Source organism: Marmota marmota, unplaced genomic scaffold, assembly GCF_001458135.2.
Source record: "Marmota marmota marmota unplaced genomic scaffold, marMar, whole genome shotgun sequence".
NCBI lineage: Eukaryota > Metazoa > Chordata > Mammalia > Rodentia > Sciuridae > Marmota > Marmota marmota.
The window spans coordinates 49909611-49929709 of record NW_025999853.1 but is presented as its reverse complement, the minus strand read 5'-3'; the positions used below and the strand labels follow the sequence as shown (position 1 = coordinate 49929709).

At 41.4% G+C, this 20099-nt stretch overlaps 1 protein-coding gene across 1 annotated transcript; it reads left to right on the top strand.

The window, feature by feature from the left end:
* Nucleotides 1-17451: 17451 nt before the first annotated feature.
* Mettl7b (methyltransferase like 7B) lies at nt 17452-19979 on the top strand. Its single transcript, XM_015483275.2, has 3 exons — nt 17452-18423; nt 19485-19901; nt 19947-19979. The coding sequence occupies exons 1-2, from the start codon at nt 17926-17928 to the stop codon at nt 19719-19721; spliced, it is 735 nt and encodes a 244-aa protein (XP_015338761.1). The 5' UTR covers nt 17452-17925; the 3' UTR covers nt 19722-19901; nt 19947-19979.
* Nucleotides 19980-20099: the final 120 nt, after the last annotated feature.

The following is a 20099-nucleotide window of genomic DNA, read 5'->3' as shown; positions in this document are numbered from 1 at the left end:
GACCAGAGGAGACCTAAAAGTCTGCTAACTGCAACATAAAGCAGGGCATTTTAAATTCCATTTCTTCAAAATGTGAAAGTATTGTTTTGGATTACAAGAATGGTGTTTGCACTAGACGTTCTAACTTTTACCCCAACACTGAACCTTGCCCCATTCCTGAAGCTCACCCAATCCCTGACCTTCTGAGTTTAGGGCCCAGCTCCAATCCCTGCCCCAACCCCAGAAATTGCCTCATCTAATGTTCTGTCCCTGACCTGTGCTCACTGACCAGGCTTCTTGCCCAACAATTCCATCTGTGTCAACTTTCTGCCACACCTATTCTGCTTGATCCTGGCTGGACTCTATTTGGGCTTGTTTAGCCAAGCTCTATCCCAGAGACAGCTCCTATTTGACCCTGCCTGTGAGGTGCAGTCTCGGGCCCATTGGGCACACCCACTAGATTTGAGTGCTGTGGTATAGACCTTCTGAAGGTCAAGCTCCACCACCTGGTCAGCCAAGCCCACAAAGCTGGGCTTTCGGTGCCACAGAAAGGCACCAAGGATCCTGAGCTCACAGGTTCTTTCACCTTTCCCAGTCAATATTTCCAGAATAGTGCTTCTGAAACTGGAATGCACATATAAATGACCTGGAGGTCTTGTTAAAAACGCAGATTTAGGCTTAACAGATCTGGGATGGAGGCCAATAATCTATATTTCTACAAGTGAAACCAATATTGTTGGTCCAGGGAACATACTTTGAGTAACAAGCTTGTAGAATATTAATTACTGCAGTTTTGTTTTAAAAAGAAAAACAGTTTACAGTAACAACACTCTTAATTTCCACCAAGGGAAGAGGAGAATATATTCCCTCACAGCACACTTAGCCCATGAAACTTGGACTCTGTCCCATACATCTTTTGCACTAATCACATAAGGCATTACTTTGAATTTCACTTAATAATTTCCTATATATGTGCTTTGTTTACTACTCAACCATTTGGTCCATTTACAACATTCATTCATCCTGCAAGCATGATTGATCATTACTCTGTTGGAGCCACAGGAATATGTGAGACAGTCTCTGTGTTCAATAAGCCAATGGGCCATTAAAGGAGACATACATAAATCTTTTCAGACAAGACAGTAAGTACAATAATTGCATCTATATGTGGTGTGGAGGGAAAAGAGGCCCATAACCCCTGCAGAATTAGGAAGTCACCAGGAAAGCCATTCTGGGGGGAAAAAGGAAACTGAGCAGAAACTAAGAAAAATATGGAGTGAGTCAAATGAAGAATAAGGAACCCCCAGGCAGAGGAGCAGGCTGGGTGGAAGGAGGGCTGCACAGTTGTGCACCAAGGGAGAAAGCCACCAAGGAGAAGCTACGTGTGGATCAGGGCTCATCACAGAGCACCTTGTCTGCCATAGACAGGTGCTTGGATATTAATCTTTGTACAGAAAGGAAACCATTATGATTTTTAAATAAGGTCATGGCATGGTCATGTTTGGGTTTTAAGTATATTAAGCCTAATAAATGTACAGAAAATGGAAATGAAAGTGTCAAAGCTGATTTCATGATCCAAATACCAGATGGTGTGGTGGTGAGATAACAAAGAGGGGATACTTAGAAAATATTTGGAAATACATACATGCCAGAATTTAGTGATGGGTTGAATGGGGATGGAGACGAGACAATGGGAGGTTAAAGAATGACTCCCAGGTCCTTGTGACTCTCATGTCCTGTGACTCCCAGGTCCCTAGTTTGCAGACTTTGTCACATCCAACCAAATCGGAGAGGACAGGATGTGTTGCTGGTTTGGTATGAGACCAGATCCTATCTCTACTCTGCTGGGCCTCAAATATTTATCTGCAACTAAAACACTCTTTGAAGTTCCAGACTCCTATATCTAACTGCTCGGTGACATTTCTACCTCAAAGTCAGCATGCCAAAACCAAATTCACTATCTTTTTGGAGTTTTGGGGGTTTTGTTTGTTTTTGTTTTTCAGCACTAGAGATTGAACCTAGGGGTGCTCTATCACTCAGCTACATCCCCAGCCCCTTTTTATTTTATTTTAAAACTGGGTCTCACTAGTTTCCCAAGCAAAGCTCAAACTTCTGATCCTCCTGCCTCAGGCTCCAAGTACCTAGGATTACAGGTATGTACCACTGCACCTGGCTTAAATTCACCACCTTAAAAAATAAATAAATAAATAAATAAATAAACCTCCTTATTCTGGGAACTTGTATCCAGTGACCAGAGTCAGAATCCTCAGAATAATCTGCTAAGAATTATTATCAGTGTTTGATGGTGGCCAGGAACTGATATAAAATTACTGTTTGATGACACAAAGGTTCAGTTTGGGAAGATTAAAAGATTCTGGAGATGTATCATGATGGTTGCAAAACCGTGAATATGTACTTAATACCACTGAACTACTTACACTTAACAGAGTTCAAATGATAACTTGGTTTTGGGGGTCTTTTTGATTTTGTTTTTAGTTTGTTTTTGTTTTTGTTTTGGTGTCAGGGATTGAACCCAGTTTTATTACTAAGCTTTATATATACCCTAGCCCCTTAAATGGTAATTTTATCTTATTTTTTTAATTTTTTATTTGTTTTAAATAGTTATACGAGACAGTAGAATGCATTTATGCACTTTGATATATCATACATAGATGGGATATAATTTCTCATTTTTCTGAGTTTATATGTTATAGAATCATATTGGTCATGCAGTCACATATATACATAAAGTAATAATGTCTGTTTCATTCTACTATCTTTCCTATCCCCACATCCCCTTCCCTGCCCTCCCATCACTTCTCTGTACCTAATCTAAGGTAACGCTATTCTTTCCTAGTGCCCCCCACCACCGCCTTATTGTGAATTAGCATCTGCATATTACAGAAAAAAATTGGCCTTTGGTTTTTGGGGATTGGCTTATTTTCACTTAGCATTATATTCTCCAACTCCATCCATTTACTGGCAAATTCCATAATTTCATTCTTCTTTAAAACTGAGTAATATTCCATTGAGTGTATATGCCACATTTTCTTTATCCATTCATCTATTGAAGGACAGCTAGGTTGGTTCCATAGTTTAGCTATTGTGAATTGAGCTGCTAAAAACATTGACATGGTTGCATTACTGTAGTGTGCTGATTTTAAGTCCTTTGGGTTATGTATATTTTAATAAATTTTTTAAATGAAAAAAAATGCTATTTCTTAACCCATATATATGTATGTATGTATATATGTAACCTATGTATAGAGATACAGATATCTTCCTCTCTGTCCCCAGCACTATTGCTCCATTTTTCATTATCCCTTCCTTGGACCACTGCAAATTATCTCAAATGGTCTCCTAACCTCCAGTCTTTCTTTCCTAAACCAACCATCAGAGAAATGTTTCAAGCAGGCTCACTCTTTCCCAATTCCTGAAGTATAAGAGCCACATTCTTTAGATGGGCGTGTTAGGGCCTCAATGATCTAGAAAGAACAGGCAGGGCAGGTGATATAGAAAAAGACTGTGATGTTAGGACAGCCAGGGTTAGATAATGTTTCAAGAAAGTAGTCATAGCCAACTATTTCTGAAGCTGTTAAAGTGGTCAAATAAGAACAGGGACTATTTGCTGGAGCTGGAAATGTGGAAACCACTGTGATAACAACAGTTCATATTAGAGCCAAAGCTCAGGCCAAGTGCCTTCCCTCCTCCTCCCTCGACATGACCTTGAAGGAGCCCAAAGCACACCATGCTGTTCACACTGAGCACAGAATCCAAGGAAAGAAGATGTTTGACTTGCTTAAAGCCCAGCAGGGAGAGGAGTCTGATGGAGATCAACCAGAGGTTTCTCTGTGACCATAAGAAGAGGGATGAAGAGAACCTGCTGGAAAGGCTCACAGCCTTCAAAAACAAGTATGGCACTTGAATTGATATCTTTAAAGAGGATGATGGAGAGGCTTGGTCTTGGGGACCCACCTGGAGATAAAGAAGACCACCTCAAAGATGGCAGTTAGGGTCCGTGACACCATCTCCTACAAGACCTGTGAACATGCCACTGGGGAAGCAGTCAGTTGTCCTCAGGTTAGTCATGATGTTAGAAGGAAAAAAAACCGAGAGCAGCCCCAAGCCAGAGACATTGCCAGCCTCCCCTGAGGTGCTACCTGGACATCCCTGCTCCTACTCCTCCCTCCACGTCACTGCCTTTCTTGTCTCATTGTGACTCATCTTATTTGTTTGCTTGATCATCATGGGTTTTGTTCTTTTGTTTCATCCAGCTCTTTGTAAAGCATAAATTATTTGCCTTAAAGGGGCTCTCCTTCCCTCTTCTTCCCACCTTCCTCCCTTTCTGTACTGAAGAGCTAACATCAAACCAAAAACCAGAGAGGGCAGGGCCCCGGCAGGGAGGCTGGAAGCCTGTGTTCCCCACTCTTGGAGACAGTACTGTATGTGTCTAAGTGTCTGAGCTAAGCCCAGGCTCCCAGGCCTGGCCCTGGTGAGGACCCCAGGCCACCCTCAAAAGACCCTGGAGTAGGAACAATACTGCAGGGCTTCCTTAGGCTGTTCTTGGACATTGCATGTTCCCAGTGCTCCTGGCTGGTCCAGGATGTGGCCACTCAGTGCTCCATTGCCCCAAGTGATCCCCCCTTAGGCCACTTCTTCTCATCCTCAATGACATGACAGTTGAGAAGGAAAGGAGCTTGGTAATTTGAGCCCTTCAAGAAGGAGCCCTCTGGCATTACTCTCTGACCACAACTTTATGGGCAGCTCAGAGGGACAGTGCAACTTGTTAGGGCAGCAAAGAGCAAAGAGCACAGGTGAGACCAAAGGCTTAAGGTCAGCTCATCGCAATCCCACCTCTTAGGAAAGATCTGAGGGCACCAGGATAGGAGAATGAGGAGCAAAATACCCATGGCAAAAGTCAGCACAAGTGTTAAGCCAGGAGCCGAGAGATAGAAGGCTGTCTATTGCATATCCATCTGAAACCCAACTAGACTTCCTTGATTTGTCTTCCTACCCTATTCACAACATTCATTCATTCAATCATTTAATTGACATTTATTGAGCACCTCTTATAAGCTTTAGGTCCCCCACTTTGACCTGACATGTTCTGTGTCCCCTGTCCCTCTAACTCATCTCTCCCTTTCCAAGTTGCTCAAAACCATGGCCTTATGGGTTGGATTGAGGTCACCTATGTACTTTCTAATGAACTCACAGGATTTTAGAACCCCGATTTCCCCCTGTAAGGCAGCCAGGATGGTCCTGTCACTTGACCGTAGTGCCCATGGGATTAAATGCTTTGCCCAAGGTCATCTGGAGATGGAAGAGCCTGGAATGGAGCCCAGGGGGCCAGATACCTGCCTGTACCTCACTCTGGGCTGCCTTAGTCAATGTTGAAAACAGGGATGGGATGGGGCTGGGGTTGTGGCTCAGCGATTGAGCACTTGCCTCGCATGTGTGAGGCCCTGGGTTCAATCCTCAGGACCACATGAAAATAAATAAACAAAATAAAGGACTAGAGTTTGGAAAGGACTTGGGGGCTGGAAAGGACTGAGGGCTGTTAGAGCCATTATGGAATACCTGCGGTTCCGTATAGACCCACAGTCAAAGGGTGCTGTCCTCAAGCAGCTTGAGGGAGTAGATCAGATAGAGTCTACCTGGGGACATGGACAGGTCTGGACTCAACCAGTTCAGGAGCAAGACCATTTGGCTATGACTGGTTGATCTTCAGCCTAAGGAGGTGTTTCAAAGACAGGCCTAGTTGAAGTTTAAACTCCAGCAAACATTCCTGCCTGCAAATATAAAACCACACTCCCACTCACATTTCTGCCTTATTTTTTGTTTTTTTGCTTTTTGCTTTTTGTTTTTTCCCTAAGATATTACATTAGCACCTCTCTGTCCCCAGCTCTTCCTCTTGCTTCCCGTCTCAGGGTCAGGCTGGAACTTTTTAGGAAGATCAAACCTTCATTGACTCCCCATCATACTCAGTGTGCCTGTTCCTTGCTCGGAAAGAAAGGTACAACCAACTGCTTATTTCAGTGGGTTTCTCAGTTGATGAGACCACAGGAAGGCTCCTTGAAGGAGGAATAAACAGGGGTGCCACCAGTCTGTGGAAATGCAGAAAGCAAGGTTCTTTCATAGCAAGGAAGGACCCCATCAGTCTCTTTACCACTTCTTAGAACTCAACCACTGGGGAGAAAGGTTCTCAAGAGTGGTCTCTGCAAAAGAACCAAAAATATACATTGGAGAAAAGACAGACTATTCACAAATAGTGCCTGGGAAACTGGATATCCACATGTAGAAGAATGAAACTAGATCCCTATATCTCACCCTGCAAAAAAATCAACTCAAAGAGGATTAAAGACCTAGGAATTAAACCAAAAACTCTGCAACTGCTAGAAGAAAACATAGGGTCAACACGCCAACATACAGGCTCAGTCAGGCACTGACTTCCTTAATAAGGGCTACTAAAACTCAGGAAATAAAACCAAGAATTAATACACAAGATGGCATCAAATTAAAAAGCTTCTTCACAGCCAGGGAAGAAGAGAGAACCTACAGAATGGTAGAAAAACTTTGCCAGTATTCTTCCAACAAAAAAGTCAACATCCTGAATATATAAAGAGTTCAAAAACCTTTTTTTATCTTTTAGTTATAGTTGGATGCAATACTTTATTTTGTTTATTTATAATTATATGGTGCTGAAAATCAAATCCAGGGCCTTGCATATGCTAGGCAAGCACTCTACCACTGAGCCACAACCCCAGCATCGAGCTCAAAAATTTTAACACCAAAGAAACAAACAGCCCCATCAAAAGTGGGCAAATGAACTTCTCAAAAGAAAAAATACAAATGGCCAACAAAAATGTGAAAAAATATTCAGCATCTTTAGCCCTCAGGGAAATGAAATCAAAACCACACTAAGAGTTCATTTCATTCCAGTTAGAATAATAATCACCTAGAATACAAATAATAAAAGCTGGGGGTTGGGGGAAAATAAACATATAAACACTGTTGGTGGGATTATAAATTGGATCAAGCACTATGGAGATCAGTATGGAGGTCCCCAAGAAGACAAAGAATGAAACCATCATATAACCCGGTATCCCACTTCTTAGTATTTGTCAAAAAGAATTAAAATCAGCACAGTACAGTGATTCATTCATAACCCATGTTTGTAGCAATGCAATTCACAGTAGTCAAGTTAGAGAAACAGCCTACGTGCCCATCAACAGAAGAATGGATAAAAGAAAATGAGATATATATACTCGATGGAGTTGTATTCAATATAAAAAAACAAAATTATGTCATTTTCAGGAAAATGGTTGGAACTGGAGAATATCATGTTAAATGAAATAAGCCAAATTCAGAAAGTCAAGGGGCATTGTTTTCTCTCATATATGGAAGCTAGGGGGAAAAAAAAGTAAAAAAGAGGAAGAAGAGATCATGAAAATAGAAGGGAGACCAGGAGAGTACAGAAGTAGAGGAAGGGGACCAGGGAAAGAAAGAGAAGGTACCGGGAAATTAAATTGTTTAAATTACAATATGTGCATGCATGAATATGCTACAATGAATCCCAATGTTACGCATATATATACTGAGCTATACCACAGCCCTTTTTGTTTTGCATTTTGAGACAGGGTCTTGCAAAGTTGTCCAGGCTTGCCTTGAATCTGGGATCCTCCTGCCTCAGCTTCCCAAGCAGCTGTGATTACAGACATGTGCCACCACCCCATCCCACCCCAAAATTATGTATAATTATAATGTACCAATAAAAATGAATTTTAAAAGATTGGTCTCTGAAAAGTGGTGTCTGCATGCATCTCAGGTTATAGCGATTGACTCAAGGACTCTTACTTCTCTGGCTAAGGGCCCAGCCTTTTGGGACTTCTGAAATAAACCACGTCTAATGAATATAACCAGCAATGTGAGGACTGCTAAGGATGGCTTTGTTCCTGTGATGCAAAAGGAACTAAGGTAAATGAAGTCATGTGTGTGCATGTGCATGTAAGTTATTGTGGTGTGGGATATCATCTCTAAAGACGCGAAATAAATCAGCAGACAAACTTTTAAAAAATACAGTGATGGATTGGAGGGGGAAAGGGAGTGAATGGGAGGGAATCAAGATAACATGAACAGAGGACTCGAGAAGCATGACTTTGAAATAGATCTATGGGGGGGGCGGTAGTTACAGTGAGGTGTGGAGTCAAGAGAAGGTCAATTTTATAACCTAAAATACATTTGAGCATATTAATAGGCTGAAAGACTTACAAAGAGTCAGAGATTAATGATTCAGGAGAAAGAACAGATAAAACTAAGAATTCACAGCAGCGTTATTCATAATACCCAAAAAGTAGAAACAACTCAAGAGGTGAATGGGTTGACTTAGTAAGGCATAGCTACACAATGGAACTTAACTTGAGAATAAAAGGATTCAAAGAAAGAGTATTGATACAGGCTGCAACACAGGTGAACCTTGGGAGCACTGTGTGGAATGAAAGAAGCTGGTCACAAAGGCCACATATATTGTGATTCCAATTATGTGAAATATGTAGGATAAGTAAATAAGGGCAGAGACACAAAGTAGCCTGGAAGTTGGTGGGGGTGCTAAAAGGAAAGCAGAGTGACTGGCTCTTTTAGGGGCAATAAAAAAATGGTCTAAAATTGATTATAGTAATGATTGCACAACTCTGTGAACATCTGAAAACCACTGAATTGCACAATTTAAATGGGTGGATTTTATTGTAGATGATTTATACCTCAATAAAGCTCTTCAGTAAGATAAAATTTTTTAAATGACAGTAAGGAAACTTAAGGTAACGGGCGATAAAATAGACAAAAACAGATTAACAACAACAGACCCTCTATTGTCACAAGAGGGGATAGGAGAAAATGAAAATAATTTATAGGTAAGTCTTTTTTATTTACTTTTTTATTTGTTCTTTTTAGATATACATAAGAGTAGAATGTATTGTTGACCTACTATACATACATGGAATATAACTTATTCTAATAAGGATTCCATTCTTGTGGTTGTATATGATGTGAAATTTCACTGATAGTGTATTCATATATGAGCATAGGAAAGTTATGTCCAATTCATTCCTCTGTCTTTCCAAATCCCATCCCACCTTCCCTTTATTCTCCTTTGTATAATCCAATGAATTTTTATTCTTCCCCCTCCCTTTTTGTGGGTTAGCACCCACATATAAGAGAGAACATTCGGCTTTTGGTTTTGGGGGATTGGCTTACTTCACTTAGCATGATATTCTCCGACTCCATCCATTTACCTACAAATGCCATAATTTTATTCTCTTTTAATTCTGAGTAATAGTCCATTGTGTATATATACCACATTTCTTTATCCATTCATCTGTTGAAGGGCACCTAGGTTGGTTCCAAAGCTTAGCTATTGTGATATGGCTGCATCACTGTAGTATGCTGTTTTTAAGTCCTTTGGATATAGACCAAGAAGAGGGATGGCTGGGTCAAATGGTGGTTCCATTCCAAGTTTTCTAAGGAATCTCCATACTGCTTTCCAGAGTGGCTGCACCAATTTGCAGTCCCACCAGCAATGGATTTTCCCCCACATACTCACCAACATTTATCATTACTTGTATTCTTGATGATTGCCATTCTGACTGAAGTGAGATGGAATCTCAGTGGAGTTTTAATTTGCTTTTTTTTTAAGTGCTAGGGATGTTGAACATTTTTTCATATATTTGTTGACCATTTGTATTTTTTCTTCTATGAAGTGCCTGTTCAGTTCCGCTGCCCATTTATTGAAGGGTTATCTGTATTTGAGGTTTCTTTTGGTTTGGGAGGGTTTTGGTGGAGTGTAGTTTTCTGTTTGTTTTTGGTTTTGGTGTTAAGGTTTTTGGGTTCTTTGTATATCCTGGAGCTTAATGCTCTATCTGAAGTGCAGGTGGCAAAGATTTTCTCCCATTCTGTAGGCTCTCTATTCACGTTCTTAATTGTTTCCTTTGCTGTGAAGAAACACTTTAGTTTGATACCATCCCATTTACTGACTCTTGATTTTACTTCTTGTACTTTAGGAGTCTTGTTGAGGAAGTCAATTCCTAAGCTGACATGATAGAGGGTTGGGCCTACTTTTCTTCTAGTAGGCCCAGGGTCTCTGGTCTAATGCCTAGATCCTTAATTCACTTTGAGTTGAGTTTTGTGCAGAATGAGAGATAGGGATTCAATTTCATTCTACTACATATGAATTTCAATTTTTCCCAGCACCATTTGTTGAAGAGGCTATCTTTTCTCCAATGTATGTTTTTGGCACCTTTGTCTAGTATGAGATAACTGTATTTATGTGGATCTGTCTCTGTGTCTTCTATTCTATTCCATTGATCTTCATGTCTGGTTTTGTGCCAATACCACACTGTTTTTGTTATAGTTCTGTAGTGTTATTTAAAGTCTGGCATTGTGATGCCTCCTGTATCACTTTTCTTGCTAAGAATTGCTTTGGCTATTCTGGGCCTTTTATTTTTCCAAATGAATTTCATGACTGCTTTTTCTATTTCTATGAAAAACATCATTGAAATTTTAATAGGAATTGCATTAAATCCATATAGCACTTTTGGTAGTATGGACATTTTGACAATATTAACTCTGTCTGTCCTAGAACATGGGAGATCTTTCCACCGTCTAAGGTCTTCTTCAGTTTTGTTCTTTAGTGTTCTTCAGTTTTCATTATAGAGGTCTTTCACCTCTTTTATTAGATTGATTCCCAAGTATTTTGATTTTTTTGAGGCTGTTGTGAATGGGATAGTTTTCCTCATGTCTATTTCAGTTGATTCATCAGTAATATTTAGGAATGCATTTGATTTATGCGTCTTAATTTTTATCCTGCTACATTGCTGAATTCATTTATGAGTTCTAGAAGCTTTCTGGTGAAGTATTTTGGGTCTTCTAAATATAATATCATGTCATCAGCAAATAGGGATATTTTGTATCTTATTTGTATCCCTTTAATGTCTTTCTTTTATCTAATCACTCTGGCTAGGGTTTCAAGGACTATGTTGAATAGAAGTGCTGATAGAGGGCATCCCTGTCTTCTTCCAGTTTTCAAAGGGAATGCTTCAATTTTTCTCCTTTTAGAATGAATTTGGCATTGGGTTTATCACAAATAGCTTTTACAATGTTGAGGTAAGTTCCTACTATCCCTAGTTTTTCTAGTGTTTTGAGCATGAATGGTTGCTGAGTTTTGTCAAAGGTTTTTTCTACATCTATTAAAATAACCATGTGATTCTTGTCTTTAAGTCTATTTTGATATGATGAATTACTTTATTGATTCCATATGTTGAACCAATCTTGCATCCCTGAAATGAACCCCACTTGATCATGGTGCACTATCTTTTTAATATATTTTTGAATGCAATTTGCCAGTATTTTATTAAGAATTTTTGCATCTGTTCATCAGGGATATTGGTCTGAAGTTTTCCTTCCTTGATGTGTCTTTTTCTGGTTTTGGTATCAGTGATACTAGCTTTATAGAATGAGTTTGAAAGGGTTCTCTCCTTTTCTATTTCATGGAATAATTTAAGATGTATTGATATAAGTTCTTCTTTGAAGTCTGATAAAACTCAGCTAAGAATCCATCTGGTCCTGGGCTGTTCTTTGTTGGTTGGCTTTTGATGTTATCTTCAATTTCACTGCTTGAAATTGATCTATTTAAATTTTTATGTCCTCCTGATTCAATTTGTGTAGGTCATGTGTCTCTAGAAATTTTCGGATGTCTTCATGATTTTCTGTTTCATTGGAGTATAGATTATCGTCTGTATTTCAATAGTGTCCATCATAGTATTTCCTTTTTCATCATGAATTTTAGTAATTTGAGTTCTCTCTTTCTCTTTCTTTACTAGCTTGGCTAAGTGTTTATAAATTTTGTTTATTCTTTCAGGAACCAACTTTTTGTTCCATTGATTTTTTTTTTAATTTTTTGTTTTAATTTCATTAATTTCAGCCTGATTTTCAATTATTTCCTGTCTCTACTGCTTTTGGTGTTGATTTGTTCTTCTTTTTCTATGAATTTAAGATGTAAAGTTAGTTATTTATTTGGTGACTTTCTATTCTTTTAATAAATGAGCTCTGTGCAATGAACTTAGAACCACCTTCCTAGTGTCCCAGGGTCTTTGATATGTTGTGTCACTATTCTCATTTATATTTCATTCAATGGCATATTATTTAGTCTCCAAATGGTAGAGTAGCTTCTATTTTTTATTTTTTAATTGCTTTCTAATTTCATTCTATTATAATCTTATAAAATAAAAGGTATTATCTCTATTTTTTCTGTATTTGCTAAGAGATGGTCTATTGTAGCCTAAGATATGGTCTATTTTAGAGAAGGATCCATGTGCTCCTTAGAAGTAAGTACATTCAGTCATTGGAGGGAGACAGATAATAACAACAACCAAAGCAAATTATTTACAATATTAAAACAAACAATTCTTGCTATGAAATCTACAATGTTGATTGTCACAATAATGAGAAATGATATGGTCAGTTATTGCCCACAGTAAAAACAGTAAGTTTATAAAAGGGTTTACAATTTCAGCAGTGAATAGGGTTAGAAGAGATGTGATGTAGGATGTGATGATTATGAGGGAAGAGGAGAGAAAAGAGAAGTAAAAAAATTAAAGGAAAAGTGAGAGATCAGTAGAAATTGGCTGTTAGAAGAAGAAAAGAGAGAAAGAGAGTTGAGGAAAACATATAAGTGAGAAAAAAATGTACAAGATAAAAATTTATAAAAATAAATAAAATAACACAAGAACAAAATTGTTATATACTAATCAAACATCTTAGTCCTCAAAATACTTATCCATAAAAAATAACTGTCTTTAAAAAAGTGCTAGATGTGAGAAATAATAAACAGATATGAATCTGTATAAATATCCGGTTAAAGATAGAGTTCATTAAGAGGAAAGAAGAGATGGGGGCAGAAAAGGGTTTTTAGATTCAAGAGATGAACAAGGCAAATGCAGAAGCTATGTAGTTGTGTTTATAAGGGGGGAGAATAAAAAGAAGAATAGAAGTAAAAGAATTAACAGAAGAGTGAAAAAAAAACAGTTTGGCTGTTAGTAAAAAAAGAGAGAGAGAGAAACAGAAACAGAGGGAAATGGAGTTGTGAAACAAACAATAGAAAAATCAATCCAAAACAAAAACCCTAACCCTCAAAAAATAGAGCACAGAACAATTACTACCCTCAAAGAAACGCTAAAAGTGAAAAAGCAGAAACAGTGGCTGGGGCTGGGGCTCAGTGGTAGAGCATTCGCCTAACATGTGTGAGGCTCTCAGTGGTAGAGTGCTCACCTAACATGGGTTCGATCCTCCCCACCACATAAAAATAAATAAACAAAACAAAGGTATTGTGTCCATCTACAACTAAAAAATTTAAAGAAAAAGCAGAAACAAATATGTATGTATACAGATGTATAAACATCCATTATGTATCAATCAGTACACATTCAAAAACAAAACAAAAACAAAATAACAGAATAGTCAATGAGAGTATTTGCCAGCTGTCTGTGCTAAACTGCCTTTCCATCTCTCATCCTCCCTTTTCAGCAGAATGGTGTGAGGACCTATGGAAGGTACTTTTGGATCACTTCCAGGATATTGTTACTGCTGGGTTCTGTGAGATGAGTTCCTGCAAGTGAAGCTCCCAGGGCAGAGCTTAGGTCTGGTATTGCCCCAGGTGTTTTACTGCATGGGCATTAATAAATCAATATCCCACTACTCTCCCCAGGCCACCACTCATGGGACGGGGGAGTGGGTTCTTCCCCAGTTCTGGTCTTTGGAGATACTGATCTTTTGGGCCTCTCCAGGACTGGTTTCCAAGCACTGATCTCAGTCACTCCGACACATTCAAATTCTCCCTTCGGCTGGTTCTGCCCGCTGCCAGATTCAAGGGAGCCGGACGGAGGGCAGGCTTTCTCTGGCCTTTCTGATCTGTATTGCCGCCAGCCAAAATGGTTTCCGTGCCAGAAATTCTGCATGCCAGAAATTCTCCTGATTTTCTAGGCTTAGTTTAGATCTTGCAGTTGGCATCTGCTTGATTCATGTATTGGACCCAGCCTCAAACTCATGAACCTAAGTTCCCAGTCTGAATTAGAACCACTGTCACAAGGATGTACCAAAATATCTCTTGCTTGGGCTCCCTGTGCACATATGGCAGACCTAACTTTGGTGTACCCAGTTTAATGAGCCAAATAGCCTCTGGGTCGGCCCACAGCAGGCTGCCCCTTCCATCCTAGGACTCCCCACACCAAGACTTTTCCAGCACTTTAGGATCATTTTCAAACTTGTGTATCAATTTTACCCACTTCCACCAAGAGCCTTAGCCTTATCTGATGTACCCAAAATTTCCTAGTCTTCGAGGCTCTCTGTCCAATACTGAGTATCAGTAGAGTGCTTTTTTTTTTCACTTACCTCACAGAGAAGTAGTTTTCTTACTGTTTGAATACTAAGTCACAGAGTTGTGAGAAAAGCCACTTCCTGCTAATCCGCCATCATCTCTCCCCACTCCCATTTTTTTTAGTTGTAGATGACCACGATACCTTTATTTTTTATTTATTTTTATGTGGAGATGAAAATCGAACTGTCTTGCACGTGCTAGGCAAGTGCTCTACCACTGAGCCTCAACCCTACCCACTATAGATAAGTCTTAGAAAATAAAAAAGTTTAAATCTGACAGCTCCTATCATGATGAGGGAGATATAGAAGGGCTTAGGCAATAAGGGCTAGATAGTGAGGAAGTCAGGGGCAGGGCCAGAACAAAGGAGCATGGAGAGGGTCTTCTGATGAGGTCAACTTCCTGCTTGACAAAAGTGCTCGTGCACACAAGTGGAGGACCCAATCAGACAGACACTTCTGTACTCATGCTCCTAAGCGGGGGATTCAATAGAAAAACTAAGATGTGTGGACAGAGGGGGCACCAATCAATAATAGTGAGAAGAGTATGGATGGGAAGGAGAGAAGGAAAGGAGGAGATTCCAGAGACCATAAAAAGAACAGACCAAAACTCCCCCACCGAATTCCCAGCTCTGGGACCTCTTTTCTTCGGAGAGTTTCTCTCTGTATCTCTATCACCTTTGCAATAAACCTACTTCTTGCTTGCTATCTCTGTGTCCTGTTCTTCAAATTTCTTTTTTAAACAGAGACAATGAACCCAGCACCCCTAGATGGGAACAAATAAAGGATGAGACAAATTCACTTATTGAGAGTAAAGGTGGAAGAAGAGTTTTAAGAGGTTTGAACACAGGCAATCTGATATGAAACATTCATCTCAATACTAACTTAACACAATTTAAATATTCTTATCTCAACTCCAAAGGCTACATCTGTTTTGTTTTGTTTTATTTTGTTTTTGGAGTTGGTGTTTGGTTTGGTTTGGTTTGGTTTTGGTGTGTGTTTGTGGGTTTTGGAGGTGTTAGGGGGTATCTTTTGTTGTTGTTTTGTTTTGCAGTACTGGGGATTGACCCTGGGTAACTCTACCACTGAGTTATATCCCCAGTCCTTTTAATTTTGAGACAAGGTCTTTCCAAGTCACTGAGGCTGACCTCCAACTTGTGAACCTCCTGCCTCAGCTTCCTGGAGTTGCTGTGATTACAGACATGCAACACCACACCTGGCTTACATCATTATTAATGGGCATACTAGTCAAGGTCCAATCACCCAGAGACCACTCTTATGGCTTCAAACATAAGAAATATAATGTAGCGGGCTGGGGATATGGCTCAAGCGGTAGCGCGCTCGCCTGGCATGCGTGCGGCCCGGGTTTGATCCTCAGCACCACATACAAACAAAGATGTTGTGTCCGCCGAAAACAAACTAAAAAATAAATATTAAAAAATTCTCTCTCTCTCTCTCTTTAAAAAAGAAAAGAAATATAATGTAGCCAGACATAGTGATGCACACCCGTAATTTCAGGTACTTGGAAACCTAAAAATAGTGAGAATCACAAGTCAGAGGCCACCTTGGGTAACTTAATGTGACTCTGTTGCAAAATAAAATGAAAAGGGGTGAGGGTGTAGTCCAGTGGTAGAGTGCTCACCTAGCATGCATGGGGTGCTGGGTTCGATCCTCAGCACCACATAAATGTAAAATAAAGATACTGTGTCCACCTAAAACTAAAAAGTAAATAAATTTTTAAAAAGTTGGGTAAGAGGCTTGAAAAATACAGATAAACGACTACCTGTGAGAAATTATTAGAGACATTCCCATTAATTTCAGGAAGAAAAGGAATTTAGTGTCCATCTCACTATTTGATATTGTTGACCTTAAGCAAGAGAAAAACAAAATTGAAAAGAATTAAATTATCATTGTTTCCACATATCATTTTGTACCTGGGAATCCCAAAAAATGAAGAAGAGTCCCTCATTTATAATAATAAAAAGGTAAAATAACTAAGAATACACTTTCAGATTGTTCGATAGCTACATGAACCTAACTTAACAATGCTTCTTTGGGGCCAGATCAGTGGCACACACCTAAGCTACTCAGAAGACTAAGGCAGGAGGATTGCCAGGACAACTTAGTGACACTCTATTTCAAAATTAAAAATAAAAAAGTCTGGGGATGTAGCTTAATCCCCAGTTCAATCCCCAGTACAAAAACAAAAAATACCTTCCTTTGGTCACTATGCAGGTGGTGTGCAGCCTTCAATACACAATGGAGAGCTGCTCCCAAGATGCTGAGGAGGCTTCATCCAAAAGAGAACCATTGGGGCTGGGGTTGTGGCTCAGCGGTAGAGCGCTCACCTAGCATGCACAAGGCCCTGGGTTTAAACCTCAACACCATATAAAAATAAATAAACAAAATAAACGTGTACAACTAAAATTAAAAAAATATTTTTAAAAACCTATTTAAAAAAAAGAGAGAGAACCATTAATAACCCGGGACCTGGGGACTTTGTACTGAGACACCTGTGACCCAAACACCTTTTGTCTGCCACTTCCCTTCTTCCACAGCAATCTCTGGCCTGGTCCTGAAGCCATGAGGGGTTACCGTCCGAGGCTGTGATCCAGGTCCCCAGGGAGCTGTGAGGACACCCAGGGTCACCTGCTTCCTGCTGTTACCCCACTCTTCTTAGATCACACAAATGTGTGATGCATGGGAACACTTTGAAAATTGTATAGGCCCTCTAGCCTCTCCTTATACTCCCTATTTTATACAAATTCTCTTTATAAGAAATTGAAACACAGAAAGTAAAAACACTTGCCCAAGGGGACACAGGCCAAAGTGGCAGAACTAAGACTTTTTTGAACCCAGGTCTCCGAATCTGCTTTTCCCTCCCCTTCTTTTCTCCTAATTCTGGAGCCTGGAGGCCTTGGATAATAACAAACACCAGTAAACTCAGTAAATGCCTTTCTTTTGACCAGTAACTACCCTCCTTCTTAAGACCAATCAGACCTAATCCTGAACATTCTGTTTGGCCTCCATCTGGGGCAAAGGCCTGCTACAGTTTATCAAACCCTGAGGGTGTGCTCCGGAAACCCAACCAGAATTTCCAGCTTGCACAACCAATTGAAGCAGACCTGGGATCAGAATGAGACTAAGACATCCCCCCATGACTCAGCTCTTCCCTGATATTTGGCTCCCATGAAGCAGTAATCTGAGACATAAACCCTGGTCCCCCTTAACATCTCTCTCTAAGGTGAGTCAGCACATGCCTCCCTCCTCAGCTGGGCAGCGCTCCCCAGAACACAGGCACCACCTGTCCCTTGGCCCCACATAAAGCTTTTGGAGAGCCCATAGGACTGTGAGAACTTTGCCTTCTGGAGGAATTCCACACACCCTCTCCACCCTGTAAGGAAGATTGCCAATCCAGACCCAAGGAGCAAAGTCCTAAAACAGGAGGAGGAGAGACTGGTTTCTGCAGAGGCTGGGCAGAGAAAGAAAGCCAGTGCCCCAACAGAAGCACCACCTGAAGCTGGTGCCATGGATGTCCTGGTCCGACTCCTGCAGCTGCTCATGCTGCTCCTGACGCTGCCCCTGCACCTGATGGCTCTGCTGGGCCTCTGGCAGCCCCTGTGCAAAAGCTACTTCCCCTACCTGATGGCCGCACTGGCTGACAAAACCAACCGCAAGATGGAGAACAAGAAACGGGAGCTCTTCAGTGAGATAAAGGGGCTGATGGGAACCTCAGGGAAGGTGGCCCTGCTGGAGCTGGGCTGTGGCACTGGTGCCAACTTCCAGTTCTATCCTGCTGGCTGCAGGATCACCTGCCTGGACCCAAATCCCCACTTTGAGAAGTTCCTGAAAAGGAGCATGGCTGAGAACAGGCACCTCCAATATGAGCGGTTTGTGGTGGCCCCTGGAGAGGACATGAAACAAGTGGCTGATGGCTCCATGGACGTGGTGGTCTGCACTCTGGTGCTCTGCTCTGTGCAGAGCCCAAAGAGGGTCCTGCAGGAAGTCCACAGAGTGCTGAGGCCGGTGAGCAGAGTGGGAAGGACGGGGGCCTGGGGCAGGCAAACAGCATTGGCCACCCCAGAGTTCAGGGGCCCCAGGAGGGGGAACTGAGGTATTAGTACATTAGATACCCCACTACCGCCACCTGCTGCTGAATAAGAGTGACCATGATGGACCCAAGAGGGTGCTGTTGGGGCAGACAGGAGAGTCACCTAACAGGAAGTGGAGGGAGGTGGAGAAGTCACCTAAGGAAGTGAAGTTTAAATTGAGATCAGAAGAATTAAACAGGACAGGGAGGGTGGGGAAATAAGTGTGCCAGTCGAGATATTAGGGGGAGTAGAATCCACACACTTTTTAAATCCATAATATTACAAGCGGGGCATAGAGAGAAGGGAGTTTAGGATAGTTTCCAAGTTTCTGGTGTGAGCAACTGAAGGGATAATGGGTGCTAGACCATTTGCTGGAATGGAGGAACACTGATTGGGACTTGTTAGGTCCCAGGAGCTGCTGAGACAGCCAAGCAAGAAACCATGTGGGCTGTTAGAGGGCTAGAACTGGAGGCAGGAAAAGATGCAGTGTGGAGATAGAGAGTTGGACATCACCAGCTTGTAGCTGCTAATTAAGAGCAAGGGGGTGAGTGAATCACTAGGGGAGGGTAGTGGGAAGAGAAGAGCTGGAGAAACCCCCTGTGGTTATTGGGCAGGGTCTGAGGCTTCCCTGGGATGTTGGAGGAGATGTCAGGAACAGCTATGGCACGCACCTGAGTCTTGGTAGAGAGGCCTGGTGCATCTGTATATAGTGAGCCATCTGCCCTTGTTTCTTAGTCACCCTCTGTCTGCCCTCTGGACCTTCTTTAAAGATCTCTCAGCAGTCATTTCCCCCTCAGTTACAAGAGGTTCTTCACAGGCCCCTTGAGGGAGGGTAGGAGCAGGGGTTGTAGAAAATGTCAGAGCAGCAGTTTGCTCCATAAACTCTCAGACCAGCTGCTCCCACTTCACTAAGAGATTTGGCCAGGCTTGATCAGAGGGAAGGAGGAAGGAGCAGGATGGAGCAGCTAGTGACACTGACCCTCTCCTGCCTCCCAGGGAGGAGTGCTGTTCTTCTGGGAGCACGTGGCTTATCCGCGAGGAAGCCAGGCCTTCATGTGGCAGCAAGTTTTTGAGCCCACCTGGAAGCACATTGGGGATGGCTGCTACCTTACCAGAGAGACCTGGAAGGACCTGGAGAATGCCCAGTTCTCTGAGATCCAAATGGAACGACAGCCCCCTCCCTTCAAATGGTTACCTGTTGGGCCCCACATCATGGGGAAGGCTGTGAAATAAACTTCCATGGGGGGGGTCACTTGCTCCCTCCCCTGTCCCCAGTCATAAAAAGCCATCCACAGGCAAATCTGTCTTCTGCTGAGAGGGATCTAATCAAGAATGAGAGAAGCTTCTCCCACCACCATCCTCCCTAGTTCCTCCCTCCCTCTGCCTGAGGGGAATCTCTAGCTCTAAAACAAAACAAAACAAAACAAAACCCCCCACAAAAACCAAAACCAAAAACGTATTCCTACCCTGACCAGAGAGAGGAAAATATTATACCCTGTCATTCCTTAAATAAAAATTCCCAGACTTCACCCACCCCCTTCCTAGGACAGCTCCCGTCCCTTCCCTTATCCCCATGGGAAAGGTCCCCCTGCCCTCCTTAGGTTACTCCTA

Coding starts and splice junctions, on each gene's coding strand:
- Mettl7b (XM_015483275.2), top strand. CDS start 17,926: ATGGATGTCCTGGTCCGACTCCTGCAGCTGCTCATGCTGCTCCTGACG. Junction 18,424..19,484: donor TCCACAGAGTGCTGAGGCCG/GTGAGCAGAGTG, acceptor CCTGCCTCCCAG/GGAGGAGTGCTGTTCTTCTG.